Source organism: Rattus rattus, chromosome 7 (assembly GCF_011064425.1).
Source record: "Rattus rattus isolate New Zealand chromosome 7, Rrattus_CSIRO_v1, whole genome shotgun sequence".
Lineage (NCBI taxonomy): Eukaryota > Metazoa > Chordata > Mammalia > Rodentia > Muridae > Rattus > Rattus rattus.
In genome coordinates, this window is record NC_046160.1 from 91,370,506 (window position 1) to 91,390,047 (window position 19,542).

The window sequence follows — 19,542 nt, forward strand, 5'->3', positions numbered from 1 at the left end:
TCAAAGGGTGTGAAGAGCGATTGAGGAAGGCACCAACAGTTTGCACATGCACACACACAGAGTCAGCCAAGCACACATATTTACACAGGAAGAAGAAAGAATGAATCATACGTCTCAGCATGTCTCTTACATTTATATTTATATAGATATAAATGTAGCCCTTGGGGAGCTGAGGTAGGAAGGTCAGGAGTCTCGGGTTGTCCTCCGCTACATAGTGAAATCCTGTCTCGATAAAATAAAACACAACAATGTAAAATAAAGCAGCCTTGCAAACAAAAAGAATGGAAGTGAACTGGTATGGAAAGGAGAAGAAAAACAGAAATAACACGGGACACAAGAGAACCAGACATATCAGAGGCAAGTCTTGGATTGCCGTAGTATCTGATGTGTTTCAGCCCCAAGGAGATGGTATTTTCATTATTGTATTTTTAAGAGTCTTTCAAAGGGGTAGCCCTTTGAAATAAATTGAGTGTTTCTTAATTCCTTGCATTTTAAAGAGATTAAGTAAATTGTATGTTCCTCTTAGCCAATTAGCATGAGGTATATGAGACAAAATAAGAAATGTAGGGTTTTTTTAAAATATTACTTTTCATTCAAGGAGTTGAATTAGAGCTAGGGCCTTGTGTACGCTAAGCACACATTCTATCACTGAGCTATGGCCCCACCCGAGGAGTGGACTTTAAAGTAAGTGATCAGCTTTGAAATAAATGAAAGTTAGTCCCACATGACCTCTATCTGTATGGATTTACAAGTTTGCCTGTAAATCATGCCAGCATTTTATAGGCCGTTGTTTTGGGAACCTTTCCTCCTCGTTTGAAATATCAACAATTGTGTTTTAACATTACCCCAGAACCGAAGTGACATTCAGCCTTTGGTTTAGGAAAGCTTGTCAATCACTTACTCCTTTCACTCTGTTAGAGTCTGTTTTCATGTTATCTTGACTTTAGAATTTAGATCAGATAGCAACAATGTCCACAAAGGCTTGCCTTGGCTTAGTGTTTCGCAGAGTCAACATTTATTGTGTGCTTCTGTGTATAAGCGTCTTGAGTTAGTAACTTTAATAGTCACAAAAACTCTGTGAGGTAAATAGTATAATAATTATTCCCATTTTACAGATATGGAAACACAAAAACAGAGCTTTTAAAAAAGCTCCCAAAGTATTACAGCTATTAAACCATGAAGCCAAGATCCAAATATAATTAGAATCTACATTCTGAATTATGACTTTATATGGGCTTGTTTCCATGGAAACCATACAAGATCCTGACTAACCAGAGGTTATATTCTTGTTCCTATTGGAAGCTCTACTGCAATGAAACTTAACTCATTCAATAAATGTGCTATGCAGTATTGACCAAGATAAGCGGATAGTGCCTTTGTCTTTAAAGGGGACTTCTAGCTTTTTAGTCTTCTATCAGTTTGGCTAGGGTTAGTCTTTTTCCTTAGAATCTAATGTTTCCTTAGATGAAATTAAAGGATTTTTGTTTTTAAATAGAAATTTATTTAGTTTCCTTTACTTTGTTACACATAAAGTGATGGGTTTTCATTATGGCATTTTCATATGTATATGTCATTACACCTGTCCTGCTTCGCTTTCCTCTCCCACCACCCTTCTCCAACCGGCTTGATTGCCCCTTGTCGGAGAATTCTAAGATGTTAAGCTGAACAAACACTGCAACTTTGGTGACATCAGAGAGGTTTGCTCTTGCTGGGGCAAGCGCTGTGTTCTAGTATTAATTTTGTCTGGAATTTTCTACTTTGACCTTGAACGTATTCCATCCTTCCCAGTATATATCCTCAGTTTTGGTTTTTAATCCTTCACTGTAACAGAATGTGCTGGTCTCTGTTGCATTTCTTTCAAGACCTTTTCTGTCTTGCTTTTGGTTTTTGTAGCAGACTAATGGGTCCAGTTTAATATAATTTATTAAATCACATGACACTGCATCAACTGGATCAGGACCAGGCTCCGTGGAGGGTAACAGAAAAACTTGGAGGATAGGGGCTGAGGTAAAGTCACATTTATTTCTTTTCCACATTCAATAGTATTGTGGCTCGCACCCCAGGCTTGACATTGAGGCTCCACAAAGCTGTCAGAGAGCCTACTCCTCTTCACTCACTCAGTCTGTAGGCAATGACTCTCTCCTGAAAAGCTTCCTCACACCATGTCTTGACTTAGTTAAGAGGAAGGAGAAAGCAACAGAGAGGTGTCTCTCTTACTGTTGAAGGAATTTTTACATCATACCTGACTAGATTCAGTAGCCAAATTTTGATTCGATGGCCACTTTTGCTGCAAAGACTGGGAGAAGTAAGATTTTTAGTTGAGTTCTAATAGGAACATGTAGAGATGCAGGCTTGTAACACAAGGTACTGAGCGACATGAGGTAATGGGTGTAGGGAGATAATTTGAAGTGTCTGCTACAGGTACCTCACATGTGCTTCCTGTTCGATAAAAACTCACTCGTGATATTCTTCAATAGTGCCATCAGGGTCATCGATAAACATAAGTAATCTAAGAATTGTTCCTGTTTTTATTTTATTTCACTTTATGGCAATACGGTTGTAAAATAAACTTATGTGGAAACATCTTAGGCAAAATGGAGAACGTACTTGAAAGTACAAAGAAATTCTAGAAAGAGACAAACCTACACAGGTCAAGAAAACCTGGAAATGAAGATCCATGTTTAAAAACCCACAGGTTAGCTGTCTTCTCTGTTTCCTCTTTTTGCTGACTCTGTTCTGTTGATGCAGGACAGCTCTCTTCACCTGGTAAAAGCTACATCCAGTAACACCTCTTAGATTTGCTATCTAGCGAGGTCTAAGACCTCTCTTCCAAATCCCAAAATCCTGTAGGAAAGGTTTAATTGGACACTTGGACAGGTGTCCACTTCTTCCCAGTGAACTATGGAAGGGACAGTCAGCAGTAACTTAGATGTTGTTCCTGCTGCCATCATGATGGAAATATGGAAACAAAAGAGACAGCTTCTCCATTGGGAAGGTGGGTGTTGGCCACAGTCCACACACAATTAAAAAGTGTCTTCACATATGATATAAAAATGCAGGTTGGGTGGTCCAAATGGTTAGTAAGGATATAGACAAAATTAGTTGTGGATAAGCATTGCTAATAGGGCTGTATTGTATGTAATCCTTACTGTGTATTAGGCATTATGCTTTTTAATATATTGAGCCATTGATTGTTTTATAGCTCTATAAACTATTATTATTGTAATCCTTTTTTTTAGATGAAAAAATTTGAATTTAGGATTAAGTTCAGGTCATATATGTAATTTATACTTGGGTTTTGTGTGTGTGTGTGTGTGTGTGTGTGTGTGTGTGTGTGTGTGTGTATTGGTATGATATATGTATGTGTGTGTGTGCCCATGTACATTCATGCAGAATCCAGATAAAGATGTTGGGAATCTCCCTCCATTCCTTTGTCTTATCCCTTGAGAGAGGGTCTCTCACTGAATCTGAAGTTTCATGGCTCAGCTAGGCTGGCTAGACCCCCAACTAGGTTCTCTATATTAGGGTTCTAGACATGTGCTGCCATACCTGACTCTCACTTTTAAAAAATATAGGTACTGGGGATTGAACTCATGCTTGCACAACAAATTCTTTTATTCACCAAGCCAGCTCACCAAATCAAACTATTCTTGTTTTAAGACTAGGGGTGTGTGTGTGTGTGTGTGTGTGTGTGTGTGTGTGTGTGTGTGGGTCTGGGTTCACTATATGGGCCAGACTCACCAAGGAGCATGTGATTTTCTTGATCAAGCCTCCCTAATGCTGGAGATTGAACCAAAAGACTTACACGTTAGGAAGCACTCTGTGCAATACTCTAGTCTAATTACTTTTTTCATTTAAATGCTTTAGTGTTATATATAATATAATTGTAACATTTCTTCCTTCCCTTACTTCCTTCAAACCCTCTCAAGTATTCTTCCCCACTCTCCTTCAAATTAATGGCCTCTTTTTCACTAATTGCTATTGTGCATGTGTTTATACATTATATATGTTTATACATATGAGTCTGTATGATGTTCTTTGCATGTATGTTTTCAGGACTAACCATTTGGCACTGGACAACCAAATGGTATGCTCTCTCTGGGGAGATGCACCTCTTTCTTGCTCCCAGCTTTCCTCAGTTGCTTTGTGAAGGGTTAAAGCACTTGGCATGTTCTTGTTCAGTTCCTGTCACCCTTGGTCAGTTCACATTTGGCATAGTTTCTGATGTTACTAATAGACACAATCTCACATCAAATTTCCTGATCCTTTTGCTCTTATAGTCTTTCCATCCCCTCTTCCACAATGTTTCTTGAGCCTTAGATATGGGACTGTTTGATGTATGCGTTGGGATTGGGCTCTACAACTCTCTCTGCATATTGGTTGGTTGTGGTTTTGTGCGGTGGTCTTCATCTGTTGCAAACAGAGGTTTCCTTGATGAGAAGTGAAGACTACAATTATCTGCGGATTCAAGGGCAGATGTTTACTGGCTATGGATTATGCTAGTTTAGTAAGTTAGTGGTTATAGATTCTACTCCGGTAACCGGGACGTCACAGTCCTGGGTAGTTGGCTAGGTTTCCATTACCAGGCATGTTTTCCTCTTGTTGGGTGGGTTTAAGTCCAATTAGAGAGGTGTTGGGTACCACCAAAGTGCAAATGTCACTACTGTACCCTTATTGAGCCATGTTGGTCAATGATGTAGGACATGGGCATTATAGCTGAGTAGAACTGTTGCTTGCCTCTCTCCTTTGGAACCTTTTATGCCTTCTGGTACTATGAAAGCTAGTTCTCAGGGAGGGAGCATTCAGGTCAATTCCAGCTCAGGGGCCTCTGGTCCTTGTTTCTGAAGTGAATCTCTACCTACAGGCAACCAAGGACAACAGCAATAGGGTGTATGTTTGGGAATCTCTTTGACAACACAGACCAACGACTCAAAAGAAGCCTTATGTCTGGTATTGGAAATTTGGTTAGAGGGTTTTCTGCTCTTAGAGGGAGCATCATTAGCCAGGACAGTCCAAGTTTTGGCTCCCCTCCCTACTCTGAGACAGGGTTTCTTTCTGTAGTCCTGGCTGGCCTCGAACTCACTCTGGAGACCAGGCTGGCCTCAAACTCACGGAGATCTGCCTGCTTCTGTTACCACTGCCTGGCTCAGTCCAATTTTTAAATGAAAGTTTTTAGTTTTTTTTCCTCAAACCTCACATCTGCCATAATGAAGCTGAATGAATTTGATAAATCTTGTAATCTTAAATATTAATCTCTTCATCTAAAGAGACTGGATTAAACTAAATTACTTTCTCTCATTTATCAATAGAGATAATATTTCAGAAGGCAGTAATGAAAGCTAATGTTTTAAAAAAATTTCAATGCATACCACATTTTTGAGTGCTTTTGAGCTAGTAATCCTTTATTGGAACTATGATGAAATTAAACACATACAAAATGAAGCTTCTGCCTATAGAGTTATAGAGGGACAAACAAATGGCATTATTATTTGGCAGAATTAAGAGTTCAGAAAGAGTAGCCTTCCCAAGTGGTATGATGACATCAATTGTATTTTCCAGAGTGTTCCTGTCTGGCTGTCATCTTTAGTGTGTTCATTTTATGGCCAGTTCATCTTGCACCACTGTGCAGCACCTTGCTTTATAGGCTGACTTACTCAATCCTAGGGGAAAGAGAATCCTCTTTCCTAAGCGTGGACTGAAAGTCTTCCTTTTGGGGCTGGTTTACTCCCAAGGTATAATGATATCAAGGTGATTAATTATAACACTTTGGGACTGTTCTGATTCTAGCAAAAATCAACATGACTTGGATTCTAGATCGCACTGCCATAAAAACTACAGCCAAATCTCAGTGGCTTCAACACTGAAGGTAGATCGCTTGCTCAGAATATGTGGAGTTGGGTGCCTCATGGGGAACCTGAACTCAAATGCTTTACCATCTTTAGCAATGCTATTCTCACTGCATATGGTGGTGTATGCCTTCCAGCCGCTTGGTAAGGTTTGAACATGGGCAACTTAGAAAAAAACCTTCTCTCAAAGTAGGGTTTGCTGAAGGTAACTGAAGGGAGACCAAACCAAACCAAACCCCAAACAAAACAAGAAACCACGTGGCCTGTGCGATGGCTCAGTAGGTAAAGGCACTTGTCACCCAGCCTGAAGATCTGAGTTTGATCCCAGGGATCTACCTGATAAAAGGAGTTGCTGTGACATGTGCTGACCCAGTACACACACACACAAACACACACACACACACACACACACACACACACACACACACGTAGTAATAATAATAAAAAACCCTACTAATACAGACTTTTAGGCTGAATAATAGTAACTGCTGTAAGGTCTTATTCTGACAAATTGATGTCCCTAGAAATGGCATCACTTCTATTGATCAATGGCAAAGAGGCTATCGCTGTCATAGTTTGGATCATCTACAAATGAGATGCTGAGGGTAGCCTTTTTAATGTCTGAAAGGAAAGGGTAAACTTTGCAATTCTCTACTGTTTGGGAACAGTAGGATCGGGTTGAGTGGTTCTTCTGAAGTGGTTATCTAAACAGGTAGCAAGTTAAAACAAAAACAAAACCATGAAACTCTTATTATGGGGAAACTGCAGTGGATAGAGAACCAATCTAGAATATGAAGTCTATGCAGCTTACACTTGGTAAAGACAGGAATTTAGCCGTGGAGGCAAATCATAAGAAAAGAAAGTCGGCCTAGTTTCATCAGCCTTACCATCAGTCACTTCATTTACTCTCCTGATGGGAATGATTAGCTCTAGTTTTTTTTTAATGAGGACTTGGCTCAAAAGTGACTTAAGCCACTTACTGAATCTGAGGATACAGACTATATTTTTTTCATATTTCTTTTTTTTTGTAGTCCCTGTTAATGTTGTAGCAAATCCATAGTTTTAGAACTAGCAATTAATAACTTATCTAGAACCATTTCTTTATTTTACAGATGAGAAAACAGGAGGTGTCCAATGAATAAAAATCATTATTCAAGGCCCAATCTTCTCATCTGTGGTAGCAACTGTATCATTATTTGTTTGATTTCCTGCAAAATAGAATACTATATAGGTGAAATGTCGTATAGCAACTGCTGTAAAAGAGAGAAAAGTGAAAGTTATCAAGAATGTTTCTGGGGCTGGAGAGATGACTCAGTGGTTAAGAGCACTGACTGCTCTTCCACAGGCCCTGAGTTCAATTCCCAGCAACCACATGGTGGCTCACAACCACCTGTAATGAGATCTGATGCCCTCTTCTGGTGTGTCTGAAGACAGCTACAGTGTGCTTATATATAATAAATAAATAAATAAATCTTTTAAAAACAAGAGTGTTTCCAGAGCTATATTAGTTGGTATACATTGGTAGAGACGCGAACATTCTCAGTTACTTCCTTAGCAGCTGCTGCTGAGTCTCCTGAGACGCTGCTGATTCCCCCACTGTAGCCATAGGAGACACCTCACGGGTTTGACTGGAGAGTTAAATGATGGAAGTAAAGAGTTTAGCATGGGGCCTTGTTCTCAACGATGTTACACCTTCACTATTATTTTTATTATAGGCATAGTAAAATGGTAGTAAATTTCAAACTAGTTTCTACATGAATGTTCCCAACTTAGGAAGTGTGATAGCATTCAATTTCATTAGCTTTGATCTAGCTAATCTCTCAATAAAATGGCCATTCATGTACTTCACTTTCATTTCGGTATTTCCCATTATCTAGGAGTTGACTCCTTCTCACCTCACATCCAAGACTCCACAGTTCTAGCTGATGACTAAGAACTGACAGCGGCTGAAACCACAGACAAAACTAATGAGCTGCTAGGGCCATCTAGTTCTTAGTGTAACAGGTGATGGAGAATGTTCAAGGTTTTTTTTTTTTTTTTTTGGTTTGGTTTTTTAAATGTTTTTAAAAAACATTTTTCTTGTGCTGAACCTGTCTGTGATTTTGAGGATAAATAAAGATAGGCTCCTGACTTCATTTCGTAAGGGAGCAGTGAGGGATGAGGTGACATACCATCTTGTGTTAATGCAAATCACAAACTGGGGATTAGAGTCGCAAGTGAGCAGCTGGAGTGAGAAAAGAGAGTGTGAGGAGTTTCAGCCGCAGAGTGGGAGGCTGCAGACTGTAGAGGAAACGCCCTCAAAAGGTGTGCTTTCTGTGAGTGATGTGTACAACCCTTTAGGGACACTCTCCTAGAAACTTAGCACGGCCAGAGGGAGATTTGAGTTACAGAGTCCTTTTGGAGAGAAGACAGTTCATAATACATTTCTTTTTTCTTTACAGTGTTGGAGGTTGAATCTAGGGCTTGTAGTATGCTAGACAAACTGAGCCTTCCTTCCCATTTTTATGTTTGAATCAATTAGTCACTATTATTCTTTGAGACAGGGTTTTGCTATGTATCTGAGGATGGCACTGAACTCACTTGATAGTCTAGGCTAGACTATAACTTAAAACAATCCTTTGGTCTCAGATCCCCCCTCCCCCCATGCTGGGCTTGTATATGCACACACTGATTGATTTAAGACTGTAGTTTTGAAAGAGGCCTACATTTTTCAGAAGTCCATTACTGGTCTATAGCTGGATGTGTAAAGATTCGTTTCTGCATGGCCGTTGCTTAGCTGACACTTCTAGTTCTGGGATGGTAGCTACATCTTGGGCATGTCCTAGAAGGAGCTTTGAGAACAGTGTACTGTCACACTGAGCAGAGATCAGAATTGCTGAAGAACTACTTTCTCCCTGTATTTTAGAGTCATCAGTTTGGTGCTTTCTTACATACTATGCTGTCCTATAAAGATGGACCAAGTTCTTCACAAAATTTCTAGTGGTTTTTTTTTTTTTCTTAAATAGAAGTAGGTAGGATGCTTTGATTCCTAGAGTTTTAATATTTCTTAGGGGAAAATTAAAGCCAGAATAAAGGAGCAGAGAGTTTGAGGCACACATAAAGCTTTGACTGTGGAGATCTTCAAGTACTGCAAATGGTAACGTATGTTAATTAACTAGAAATGTTTGTTATTTTCCCCTTGAAAACATTCAAGTCACACATACTTGTTAAAGTATTTTTTAAATGCTATGTTTAAGCCCCAAAGTAAACATGCCACCCCTGACTCCTAAAACTGTCCTAGGCTGTGGGTGCAGCCCAGGAGAAAATGCATCCTTTGCAAGCACATACTCACACAGAAGGAAAAATAATTCAGATTTTTGACTGTTGAAACTTTAGCCCTTAACCCATCTAAGTACAGTATAAGCCTAAATTTTGTTTATTTCCAACAGAGTACACGACTCATACTCAGAACTGAGAGTCTCCTGGAAGGTATCTACACAATTAAGAAGTGACTACTGATTTGCTGAATGATGACACCCAAGCTTTCTGGCTAGAACATAGTCCTGACTTCACCAGAGTTTGTGTGACCTTCAATAAGTCACTGTGTTTCCTCTAAGATACTTCAGAGTGCTTTATTTTGAAGAGACATTAACCCAGTCACAGGTCTGGAAAAGCTTCTCAGGTGAGGAGCTGCTGAAGGCACAGACATTCCCCCTCACCCCCTTTTTGAAAGCACTGTCCATATCATTTTAGAAACACAGTTCCTGCTCTAGGATAAATATTGGGAATTTATGGGCGCTATTAGTTAGATTGCATTCTTGGCAGGCTACGACCTCTTTAATGTCTTTTGTGTGTCTTTTAATTCTTATCATATAAAAGGCCGGCCCTGTTAACTCAGAGATACGTTTCCAAGGTATTTACTAATATGTATCTGTGCTGAGAGGAATGAATAATTGTCTTGAGGGCAGCTTTTCTACTCAGCCACCCGTTTGAGTCCTCAGGTTTTGGGATCTGGATCCCCAGGCTACAGGGAAGAGTTCTGCACGGGAAGCTCATCTTCCAGCCCTCTGATTGGCCAGTTCTCACTCCACTCACTGGTTTTCCCGCTCTGATTGGCCCCGGTGGCACCCCGGCCGGCGACTACTTTGTGTGCCCTGGCGGCGCGGCTGGGTCCTCCCGCTTAGCTCGCCCTCTAGGACGGTCTGAGGTAGTCCTTCGGCCCACGGCTCAGCATCGCGGGCATCAGGATCCCCGAGTGCGAGCGGGTAGGAAACATCCCTGGGAAAAGCCTCTCCCTCTCTTCTCCGTACTCAATAAACTTCCGCCTCCAAAGGGCTGAGGCAGCCGCGGCTAGGAATGGCCGGGCTTCGAACTCAGGCTCGGCAGGGTTCTTTCTCTTCTGGTGGAGACAGAGCCAACGGGTAGCCAGAACGCCCCGATCCGCGGTGCCATTGTGTGCTCGAACCTTAGCGGATGTGCAGCAGAGAGTACCCTGAAACTAGCACAGAACGGGGTGCGCCTCTGGGCGGTGGGCCCCGCGGGCCAGGGCAGGCAGGGAGCGCTGGTCCCCTCAGCCTCCGACCCTCAGGCGGCTTTCGTCTGTGTAGACGAAAGCCCGAGCACTCGCGCTGCCGCTGTCCGGCTGGAGCTCGGGTCCCGCCGTGGCCGGTGGATGCTGCAGCTCCGCTGTCCACCCGCACAGAGGAAGGGGACGGGGAGGAGCCTGTGCACATGCCAGGGTCGCTGGTGGAGGCCGCGGCCGGCGCATGCGCGCCCTCCCCCAGAAGGCTGGGACGCCGAGGGGCGCGCGCCCCTCTCCGCGCGCGCACGCTCGCTCGCTCGCGCCGGCCGGAGGCTTCCCCGCCTGCGCTCCGGGTCGGAGCCACTCAGGCGCGTGCGCGCGTGGTCTCGGGCCGACCCGAGTGGCCGGGTTCTCTGGGCTCCAGGCCCCCGCCGCCCCCTCCAGGCTCCCAGCCAACCCGTCCCTCCCTTTCCTCACGGAATGGGTCCGGCGCTGCTCGGGGTCGCGCGCCCTGGACCCGGCTCGCGCTCGGTCTCGCGCTGTCAGCCGCTGCCTGGCTCGCGCCGCCTTGCGCTTTCCCTCAGTCAGTGGCGCCGAAGGCTCCGTTAAGCGGCGGCCGCGGTTCCTGTTTCCGTTTCTTCCTCTCCCTTCAGTCGGGAGTAGCATCCTCCACCCCAGCACCCCTCCCACTCTCCCGGCGCGGCCAGCTGCAGCTGAAGGCAGCGGCTGTGGCGACCGGGGACGGCGCCGATCGCCTCGCTCCCGCCGCGGGTAAGGGGGCGTTAGGGAGCCGGGCCCCGCGCGCCGGGGACTCCAGGACGGGGCGGGCGCGGGCTCTGCGGAGCCTGGGCTCGAGGCGCTCCTTCGTCCTCCCGCCGATCCCGGGCCTGTTGCTGCAACTGCTGCAGCTGCTGCTCAGCCAGCGGCCCCGGGAAAAGTGGGGAGGGAGCCTCCGGGACGCTCCGGCGTTGCCTTGGCCCCTTGGGTGAGGGGCGCCGCGGCGTCGGGCATCCCAGGACCCGTGGGATGGGGGCGGGGTGGGAGGTGTCCAACAGCGGATCTCTGCACCTATCGCTCCTTGTCCCCGCAGCTGGGTCCCCGTGGTCAGACCGTGGGAAGGTGGGTTCCTTTGCTTTGCTTTGCTGTGTGGGCTTCTCGGGCTGGAAATCGGAGTGAACCTGCCCAAAGATGCGTTCTGGCGAGTGGCTGAGGCAGGGCAGTTAATGGCCTGGGTACCTCGGTATCCCCTCCCTTTGATCTGCGAATGACAAGCTGGAGGCTGTGGAGTGTCTTAACTTATTTGGGAAGGTTAAATGAGTCACATCAGTTCAGCGGAGGTCTGTCCTGCTGGAGTTGAGGTGTTTTTTCCGGCAGCAGCACCTGTTCTCTGGATGTGGGCTTTGGAATCCTCTGAGACGTATTTCTTAAGTTAAATGGCATTGTCATGGTTAGGGTTTAGCACCCTGGTGAGCTTTTAGCGCTTTTCCTTAAACGTCGAGGCCTTGGAGAAAAGCAAGGAAAGTAGTGTCTTTTCCTTCTTGTGTCTAATTTTGCACGTTACTTTTAAGAAAACGCAAGAAGGTGAGCCCAGGAAAACCATATCCTCCCGTAGATCACTCCGAACTTAAAGGTTTCAGGGAACAAATGCAACGCAAGTTTTTATCAGTTTAAGAGTTAAATGTATCACAAGTCACTGACTTAACTTAGCCTTTGCTCGGTAGAAACTCTTAAGTAGGTTTTATTTTAGTTGTCTTCTTCTTCCTGGGGTTAAGTGCTTATTTATTTTCTTGATTAAAGTTCTGTTATATACATACTTCTTTTAAAGGGTATATCATATATAAAGTATTTAAGGCGAGAAATTATATACTGAAGCAAAGGAATAAGATACTTCTTTTCTTTAAGGCAACATAGGAGTCTCTGACAACTGTACGCCCCTGTACATTGCTGTCCTTATGAAATAAGTCTTAATTATAAATACTATAATATTTTAACACACATATAGCATTTGAAATTGCAGGCTGAGTAAAAATGTAGGGAACAAGAGATGACTAGGCTGTAAGTGTACAAAGGTGGTTTGGAGGTTGGGGTTTTCAGTTTGCTGTTAGAAATCGAGAATTCTGTTTGAGTTCAAGAGCTGAACAGCTGGAATGAAACTTACATAGATTGCAGGAACGTGCAGAAATGTCTTTGATCAGATAGTTAATATGAAGGGTGTCTTGTGATCTACTAGGAGAGTGATTCAGAATAACTTGAATATGACATACTAAAGACTGTATTTTAAGGATTTTTTTTTTTAAATCTAAAAGTCATTTGAGGTTGTTTTCTCTGCAAATCAGCTGTATTTAATATGTATAGAACTGAGACCAAGACAATTATCCTGATTCTATAAAGTGATCTTTAAAAAAAAATTCTAACTAATTTTTTTCAAAGGAGTAACAATGCCCTCAAAAGTGATGAATTTTGAAATTTTCTAGTGGGTTACAAAATTTGTGTTTCTTTTTTCTTTTTTCTTTTTTTTTTAAATGCAGTTATTTTAGGTCGGTCTGGAGGGGGAGCTAGTGCCAAAGCAAAGTGTAGCTTAATAGCTGTTTGAACTTTGAAAACACCTAACCAGATTGGTATACAAATGTACCAGGAGAAGTGTACATTTTTTAATTAAAACACCAGGGGTATTGATGTGGACTTAGTAACTATACATAGTTATTTGTGGGGTGTGTAATTGGACATTAGAAATTAGTTTTAAAAATCAATCATGAATAATAAAAGCAGGTGTTTAGGTTTTTTGAATTTTGTATATGAAACTCTGAAAATGTGTACTGAAACTTGAATATGTTGCAGCATTTTCTTAATCCTCTTGGGCAGTGTATTAAAAGTGAAATGTGTTCATGACCCTTTGCTCATATTGAATATTTTTGCCTTATGAAATCTGTACTCCCAAAAAGGTAAAACAAAAAGCTAAAAAATGAAAAGCTCCAATAGAGTCCGGGAGAGGTAGGTACATTCACTGTGTAGTGAATTATCTCTGTCACAACGAGATAATTTTAGTAAAGACATGGCCCTTTAGATAGTTGGACAGCAGTGTCTCAAGGTCATTTTGTAGCCTATAGTATGATGTTGAATCTGTTTGAATATAGAATAGTTATTTTTGTGATGTGTGGCATTTTGTTTCATTTCTAAAGTATGTGTTTGATTTGTGTCTGATCACTCACGTGCTCTTTAAATCTACACAAAGAAATTGATAATGATGTGTATTTAAAAATCATTAAAATATTTTTTGAGGATAGTGATGAGCCTTTTGTTATTCACATTCTTAAGTAAATAGAACCTTACTAGTGCTAATTAAAAAAAATAGATTTCTTTCCATTCAGTGGTTGTTATTGATTTACTTTAAAAATTGCATTTAGTAAAAGTATATTGGTTTAATTAAATGATGGACATGCATGTTTTATAGCATATTATAAATCTGGAGCTGCTTCATCTTACAAACACAGGATTTTTTAAAAGTCAGTATGTTTTTTCCTTAAAAAAGGAAACAAAAGCAAGATTGTGAACACCTGAAACCAAAGGCCTATGCTCTGTCTCAGTGCTGACCTTGTGCTTTCCACATGAGTGTGATGGTAGGGAGCGTCTATACAGCACTCCCTTTGGCTCTCTTACTCTCTGGCTTATATTTCTCTACTACAGAGTAGACTGTGTGGCTGTTTGAATTGTTTTTAACTTGTAGCTCATTATAATGACAGTCAAAAGTGTTTAAAAGTAAACACACATTTACATCTGACTTTTAAGGAGCCTTAAAAAAATCCCCAACAGCCTATAGAATTTATATAATACTGTACATTTTTAAAAATAGATTATGAGCCAATAGGGCCCTGCTATGGAATTGGGCCATGCATGTCAGTTTAAGAGTTATTCATGTATACTACAGAATAGTAATAAAATAATAATAGTAATAAAATAGTAATAAAAGGCTAATTTCATTTAAGTTGTTTGTCAGTTTTCTTTTGTGAGGCAGGGTCTCACTCTGTAGCCCTGGTTGGCCTGGAAGCCACTAGATGTAGCTCAGGCTGGCCTTGAACTCATTCTGCTAAGTTCTGGGATTACAGACATGGAACATTACGCTTTTCTTTTCCCCCAAGAAAACTTTATTAGCCAAAACCTAGTCTATCACCAATGCATTACTACTTAAGACAATAATTCTTTTTTGTTTTTTTTTTTTTTGTTTTTTCTTTTTCTTTTTTTTGGAGCTGGGGACCGAACCCAGGGCCTTGCCCTTGCTAGGCAAGCGCTCTACCACTGAGCTAAATCCCCAACCCCTAAGACAATAATTCTTAGTAATGTTTTTTTTTTTTGTCAGAAAAATGACATCATAAGGGGGAAATATCACTTAAACAAGATGTCAACTCTTATTAATACTGAGTAGTAGAATAAATTTGTATAGAGTATAGACAGCATAAACTAATGGGCTGTGGGAATGTAGCTCAGTTGGTAGAGTGCTTGCCTAACACTCATGAAGTTTCAGGTTTGATCTTTATCACTTGCACTGCATAAATGGAATGTGGAGGTAAAGGAAGGATGGTTAGAAGTTTAAGACTAGCGAGGGATAGGAACATTGTCTTAGATCAACAGAAACAAGACCAGAAACAAAGAAACAAAATCTCCTGATAAGTGAAACATAAACTACCAAACTAAATGCATGCCAATGTTTACAAGTGAGTTGTTTTTATAATTACTACATATATATATATATAAAATGCAATTGATAGTAAATTTAGGTTATTGATAAAGATGGAATATGATTAATAGCTTCTCTACTAAATCCACTGTCTTTTGTTTGTCTTACTGTGGAGCTCAGCTGGCCTTAATTTTGCTGTGATCCTTACATCACTCTTCTGAGTGCTAGGATTACAGTCATGCTCTGTCTTTAGGGTGTATTTTTTTTCCTCTTAGGTCCATAGATTTTTCAGGCAAAACTTTAGTTGGTTAAATGGATTTGTTCTAACTTTTTTTTTTCTTGTTTTTGTTTTTTGTTGAGGCAAAGACAAAAGACTAGAATACCAGTTTTGTAGCGTTTAACATTGTTAAGTGAAAATAACTGTGATTTCCTTTGATAAGGGTTATGGGATGGTGGGTATGTATCTTAGTGGTAGATGTGCTTAATGTCAAAAACAAAGAAAAAGGTAGTATGGCATTAGCAAGATTGCCAGTTGCTTTATTGTTTTACTTTAAAGCATGTCTCCTAATTTCCTGGAATCCTTCTCTTGTCTCATGCTATTTCCGTCTGTGTGTAGAGTTCCTGATTACAAGGAGCCGCTTTTTAAAGAAAATGAATTATTTATCTTTGCATACCTCTTTGCAGTAATATACTGTAAAAAGGGAAATGGAACTGAGGAGATTCACTGAGGAGAACTCAGTCTAAAATGAACAACAGTGTTCTTTACTCATGGGAGTTCACAAGAAGTGCGTGCTGAGTAGCTGGAGCCTTAGTCACGCAGGATCAGCTTGGTCACGTTTGTCTGGCCGTGTGGTAGCAAGTGGTCACCATTGTGGTGTCTCCTTTGAATGGTTCATTCATTCACAAATCAAATGTCCAGAGATTGTAATTTTGAGGAAAAAGACTCAAAATTAGCAAACACACGATAAATATTTTGCTTTCTTTTTTAACACGAGTTTTAGATTTTTCTTATTCTCTCAGAAAGCTTAACAAAATTCTAGGGCTTAAGGTGGCTATTGAAATTCTTGAGGTGGAAAAGTCCCTTCCTTGACCTTGGTAAATTGATTCTCAGTAGCTTCAGGAGTAAATAACCCTGACTTCCTCCTCTTTCAGAATTACAGCTATCTTGGCCTTTGTTATTCAAATATTAGCACAGCTTCTCACTGTATGTAGGGTGTCAGGTTGGGTATAAAAAAGGATACATGTTACTTTTAATTTGTAAGTATTCCAAGAACACTCATGTTCTCAAAGCTAAGTAAGTATGTCTACTAAAAACAGCCAAATGATGAATTAAAGAAACCTGCTACTATACAGTCAAGAGCAGCTCCTCTTGATACAAAAGATGCTATTAGTGCTTAACTATAGTGACACAAAGATGTGATGGAAATGAAATCAACAAAAATGTCCATTTCGTAACGGAGTTAGAGGACCAGGTGTCAGGTCAGGTATCAGGGAAGACTAGTTCCTGTGACATCTGTAACTATAGAGGATTAGAGCCATGCAGATAAACGATAAGTAATGGTGTTATCAAGAATTGTGTGCAGATTTACCCAGTATATGTTTGTGCAATTTCTATTATTGTCTGCTTCCATTGCAAATGAAAGATTAGAAAACAAGCTACCTATTTTGGGATCTGGAAAGGGAGAAGGGCTTGATGTATAGAAAAAAGCTTGCTTGTTTATTTAGGGTCTTGCTTTGTAGTCTCAGTACAAAGAAGATAAACTCGTGATCTCCTTACCTTTGCCTCCTGCCTCCCTAGTGCTTTGCTTGGTGCTTGTACTACTGGTATGCACCCACTGCACCCAGCTATTAATTTTAAAAAGTTTAAAAAAAGGGGAAAATTTCTTCAAGTTTTATTGAGATATAATTGGCAAATAAAATATATTTAAAGTATACTATATGTGTGTGGGTGTGTATCTTGTGAAAAGACTAGTACAGCAAACTGACATGTCATGTCAGATAACAACTTGTTTATAGTGTAAGACCATTTATGATTTCTCTCAGCAGACGTTAGGTGTGCATGACAGTGATACTGACCATATTCACCAAGTGTGCATTAAAACTCTAGACTGTATTTGTCCTGCAGAAGCCATGCTACAGTGGGACTTTGTGCCCTTCAGCCAGCATCTCTCCATTTCTCCTTTGCTCCGAGTCCCTGGTAACCACTGTGTGTTTTCTGCTTCTTGTGAGTTTGCCTTTTAAAAATCTCCACATACAAATGAGGTCACCATGCAGTGCTTGCTTCTCTGTACTCTGCTTGTTTCACTTTGTACACTGTTCTCCATGTTCATCTCAGCATTGTAGAGGAGGCAGAACTCTAGTTATTCTTTTAGTGTTTCTTACCCCTCAATCTGGGCCTGAGAATTAGCATAAACTGGATGAGCAGAAGAAACACATATAAATTTATTCAATGTAAGTCTTGTATACCGACTTTCCTCAAAAGGAAAGGAAGACACAGCAACAGAGTGGAAGGCTTAAGTGGTCAGTTTGTAGGTTGTGAAAAAGGAGTTAAGTTGTATGGGGTGGCATAATAAGTAAGAGGTCTTTTAACAAACTTTGTATACGGTTCTCTTGGTTTCAACTTTCCAACTTTGGTAAGTATGTCGCCTTGCCCTTTTAGTACAGGAAAGGAGTTTTTCACTTGCGAGTTTCATCTTCTGCTTTTCAGAATTTTTTTTTCACCTGCTGCATTTAAAGTGCCTTTTAACTCAAAATTGCCAATATACTACTAAAATGATCTATTTATAGATAGGGTTTCCTTTTTAAAGCTTTTTAAAATTAATTTTTATTTATTTATGTTTGTGCATAAGGTGTCTATAGAAGCCAGAAGAAGGCATTGGATTCCTTGGAGCTAGAGTTACAGGCAGTAGTGTGTGCGCTGTTTAGTGTGGGTGTTGGGGCTGAGACAGGAGGGCCAGCGAGACCCTGCTCCAAAATAAATAAATAGCTGAGTGAATGAATGTACAACCTGGGAACACGCAGACTTAAAGCAGTTGTGAATGCTGTACCTCATTCTCCTTGCTCCTTTCTTTTTCCCTTCCCATCTCCCCTTTTCCTTGCTCCTTTTCTCTCTGCTTTGTAGTCTAGGCTGGCCTTGAACTTGCAACCCTCCTATCCCACTTAGCCTTCCTGAGCCTCTTGAGTGCTGGACCCCTTTTAGTATTTTGAGCTTGAGAGGAAATCAGAAGAGATATGATGATGGTTCCATTTCTAAATGTGTGAGCCTGGGTAAACCTTTCTCCTCTTGGGCCTCTGGTTTTGTCTATGAAGTGAGTCATTTTCTTTGACTGTATCTTAATTCTGTAACTACTGTCCTCAAGTATAATCCTATTCTGAGTAATATTTAAAAAAAAATGAGGCTTTGCCTGCTATAGTCTTAAAGTTTGTATGCCCCTAAAATCACATGCTGCCACGTTGAAACCTGTCCCCTAGATTCATGGTACTAGGAGGTGTGTGGACTTTTGGGATCTCTGCCAAGGGAACCTATTCCTTCTTCTCACTAGAGACTTTGATGGGCTGGCAGGATGGCTCAAAGGGTACAAGTGCTTGCTTTATAAGCCTGAGTTTAAATTGGGGGAGGGAATAGACTAATTCCTGAAAGTTATCCTCTGACTTCCACATGTGTGCCTTGATTCACCCCTGCTTGCACTTGCACACATTGAATATCATATAAATAGTAATAATAATAATAATCCATCTGTGTAACAGAGCAAGCACTCACCAGACATCAGATCTGAGCCTTGATATTGGATTTTTTAAAAAAAATATTTATTTATGTATGTGAGCACACTGTAGCTGTCTTCAGACACAAGAAGAGGACATCGGATTCCATTACAGATGGTTGTGAGCCACCATGTGGTTGCTGAGAATCGAACTCAGGACCTCTGGAAGAGCAGTCAGTGCTCTTAACTGCTGAGCCATCTCTCCAGCCCCATTGGATTTTTTTTTATTACCCTGAACTGGTAACAGTGCATTTCTACTCTTCATGAATTACTCAGGATCAAGTATTTTGTTATAGCATCCTGAATAGACTAAGACATGTTGTAAAAGAGAATTCAGCAGTGAATACATTTGAGGCTGCTTGGGATAACCATGATGGGCAATTAAACATTTTCGTAGGTATTATTTTAGTTCACGTGTATAACTCTGAGAACAGTTAGCAAACCCCCTTCTTTTTCCTCTCTTTCCCCTCCCCCTCTCTCCTTTTGAGATAGGGCTTTTGGCCCAGTTTGGCCTTATCCCTACTCCCCCTACCTTGCTCCTGAGTGCTGGGATTGCAGGTGTTTACCACCATGCTTGAGAATGGGGATACTCTGGTTGTGAAGATGAGAAAATACTGCTTTAATTTTTCCTTTGGGGGTAAAAGGCAGGATAGAAGAATTTTAGCTTTACTCTGTGCCAACCTGGGCTCAAGGAGTCAGGTGGGATTGAACTGTTTAAACAAACAAATAAACAAACAAACAGACAAACATACATAGCTATTG

The 19,542-nt window shown here is 41.2% G+C and overlaps 1 protein-coding gene across 2 annotated transcripts in view; it reads left to right on the forward strand.

Moving 5' to 3' along the window:
• Nucleotides 1-9,961: 9,961 nt before the first annotated feature.
• The window catches only part of LOC116905192 (atherin-like), a 31,464-nt gene continuing 21,883 nt past the window's right edge, over nt 9,962-19,542 (forward strand). Inside the window, exon 1 of one of the 2 annotated variants that reach the window (XR_004388496.1) lies at nt 9,962-10,090. Coding sequence is in view for 1 of the 2 variants with exons in the window: in XM_032907985.1 (XP_032763876.1) it covers nt 10,299-11,118 (820 nt within the window). In the remaining variant the exon portion in view is untranslated. Of the gene's footprint in view, nt 10,091-10,117; nt 11,119-19,542 lie in introns of those variants that run through there. The other variant, XM_032907985.1, reaches the window with a different exon arrangement.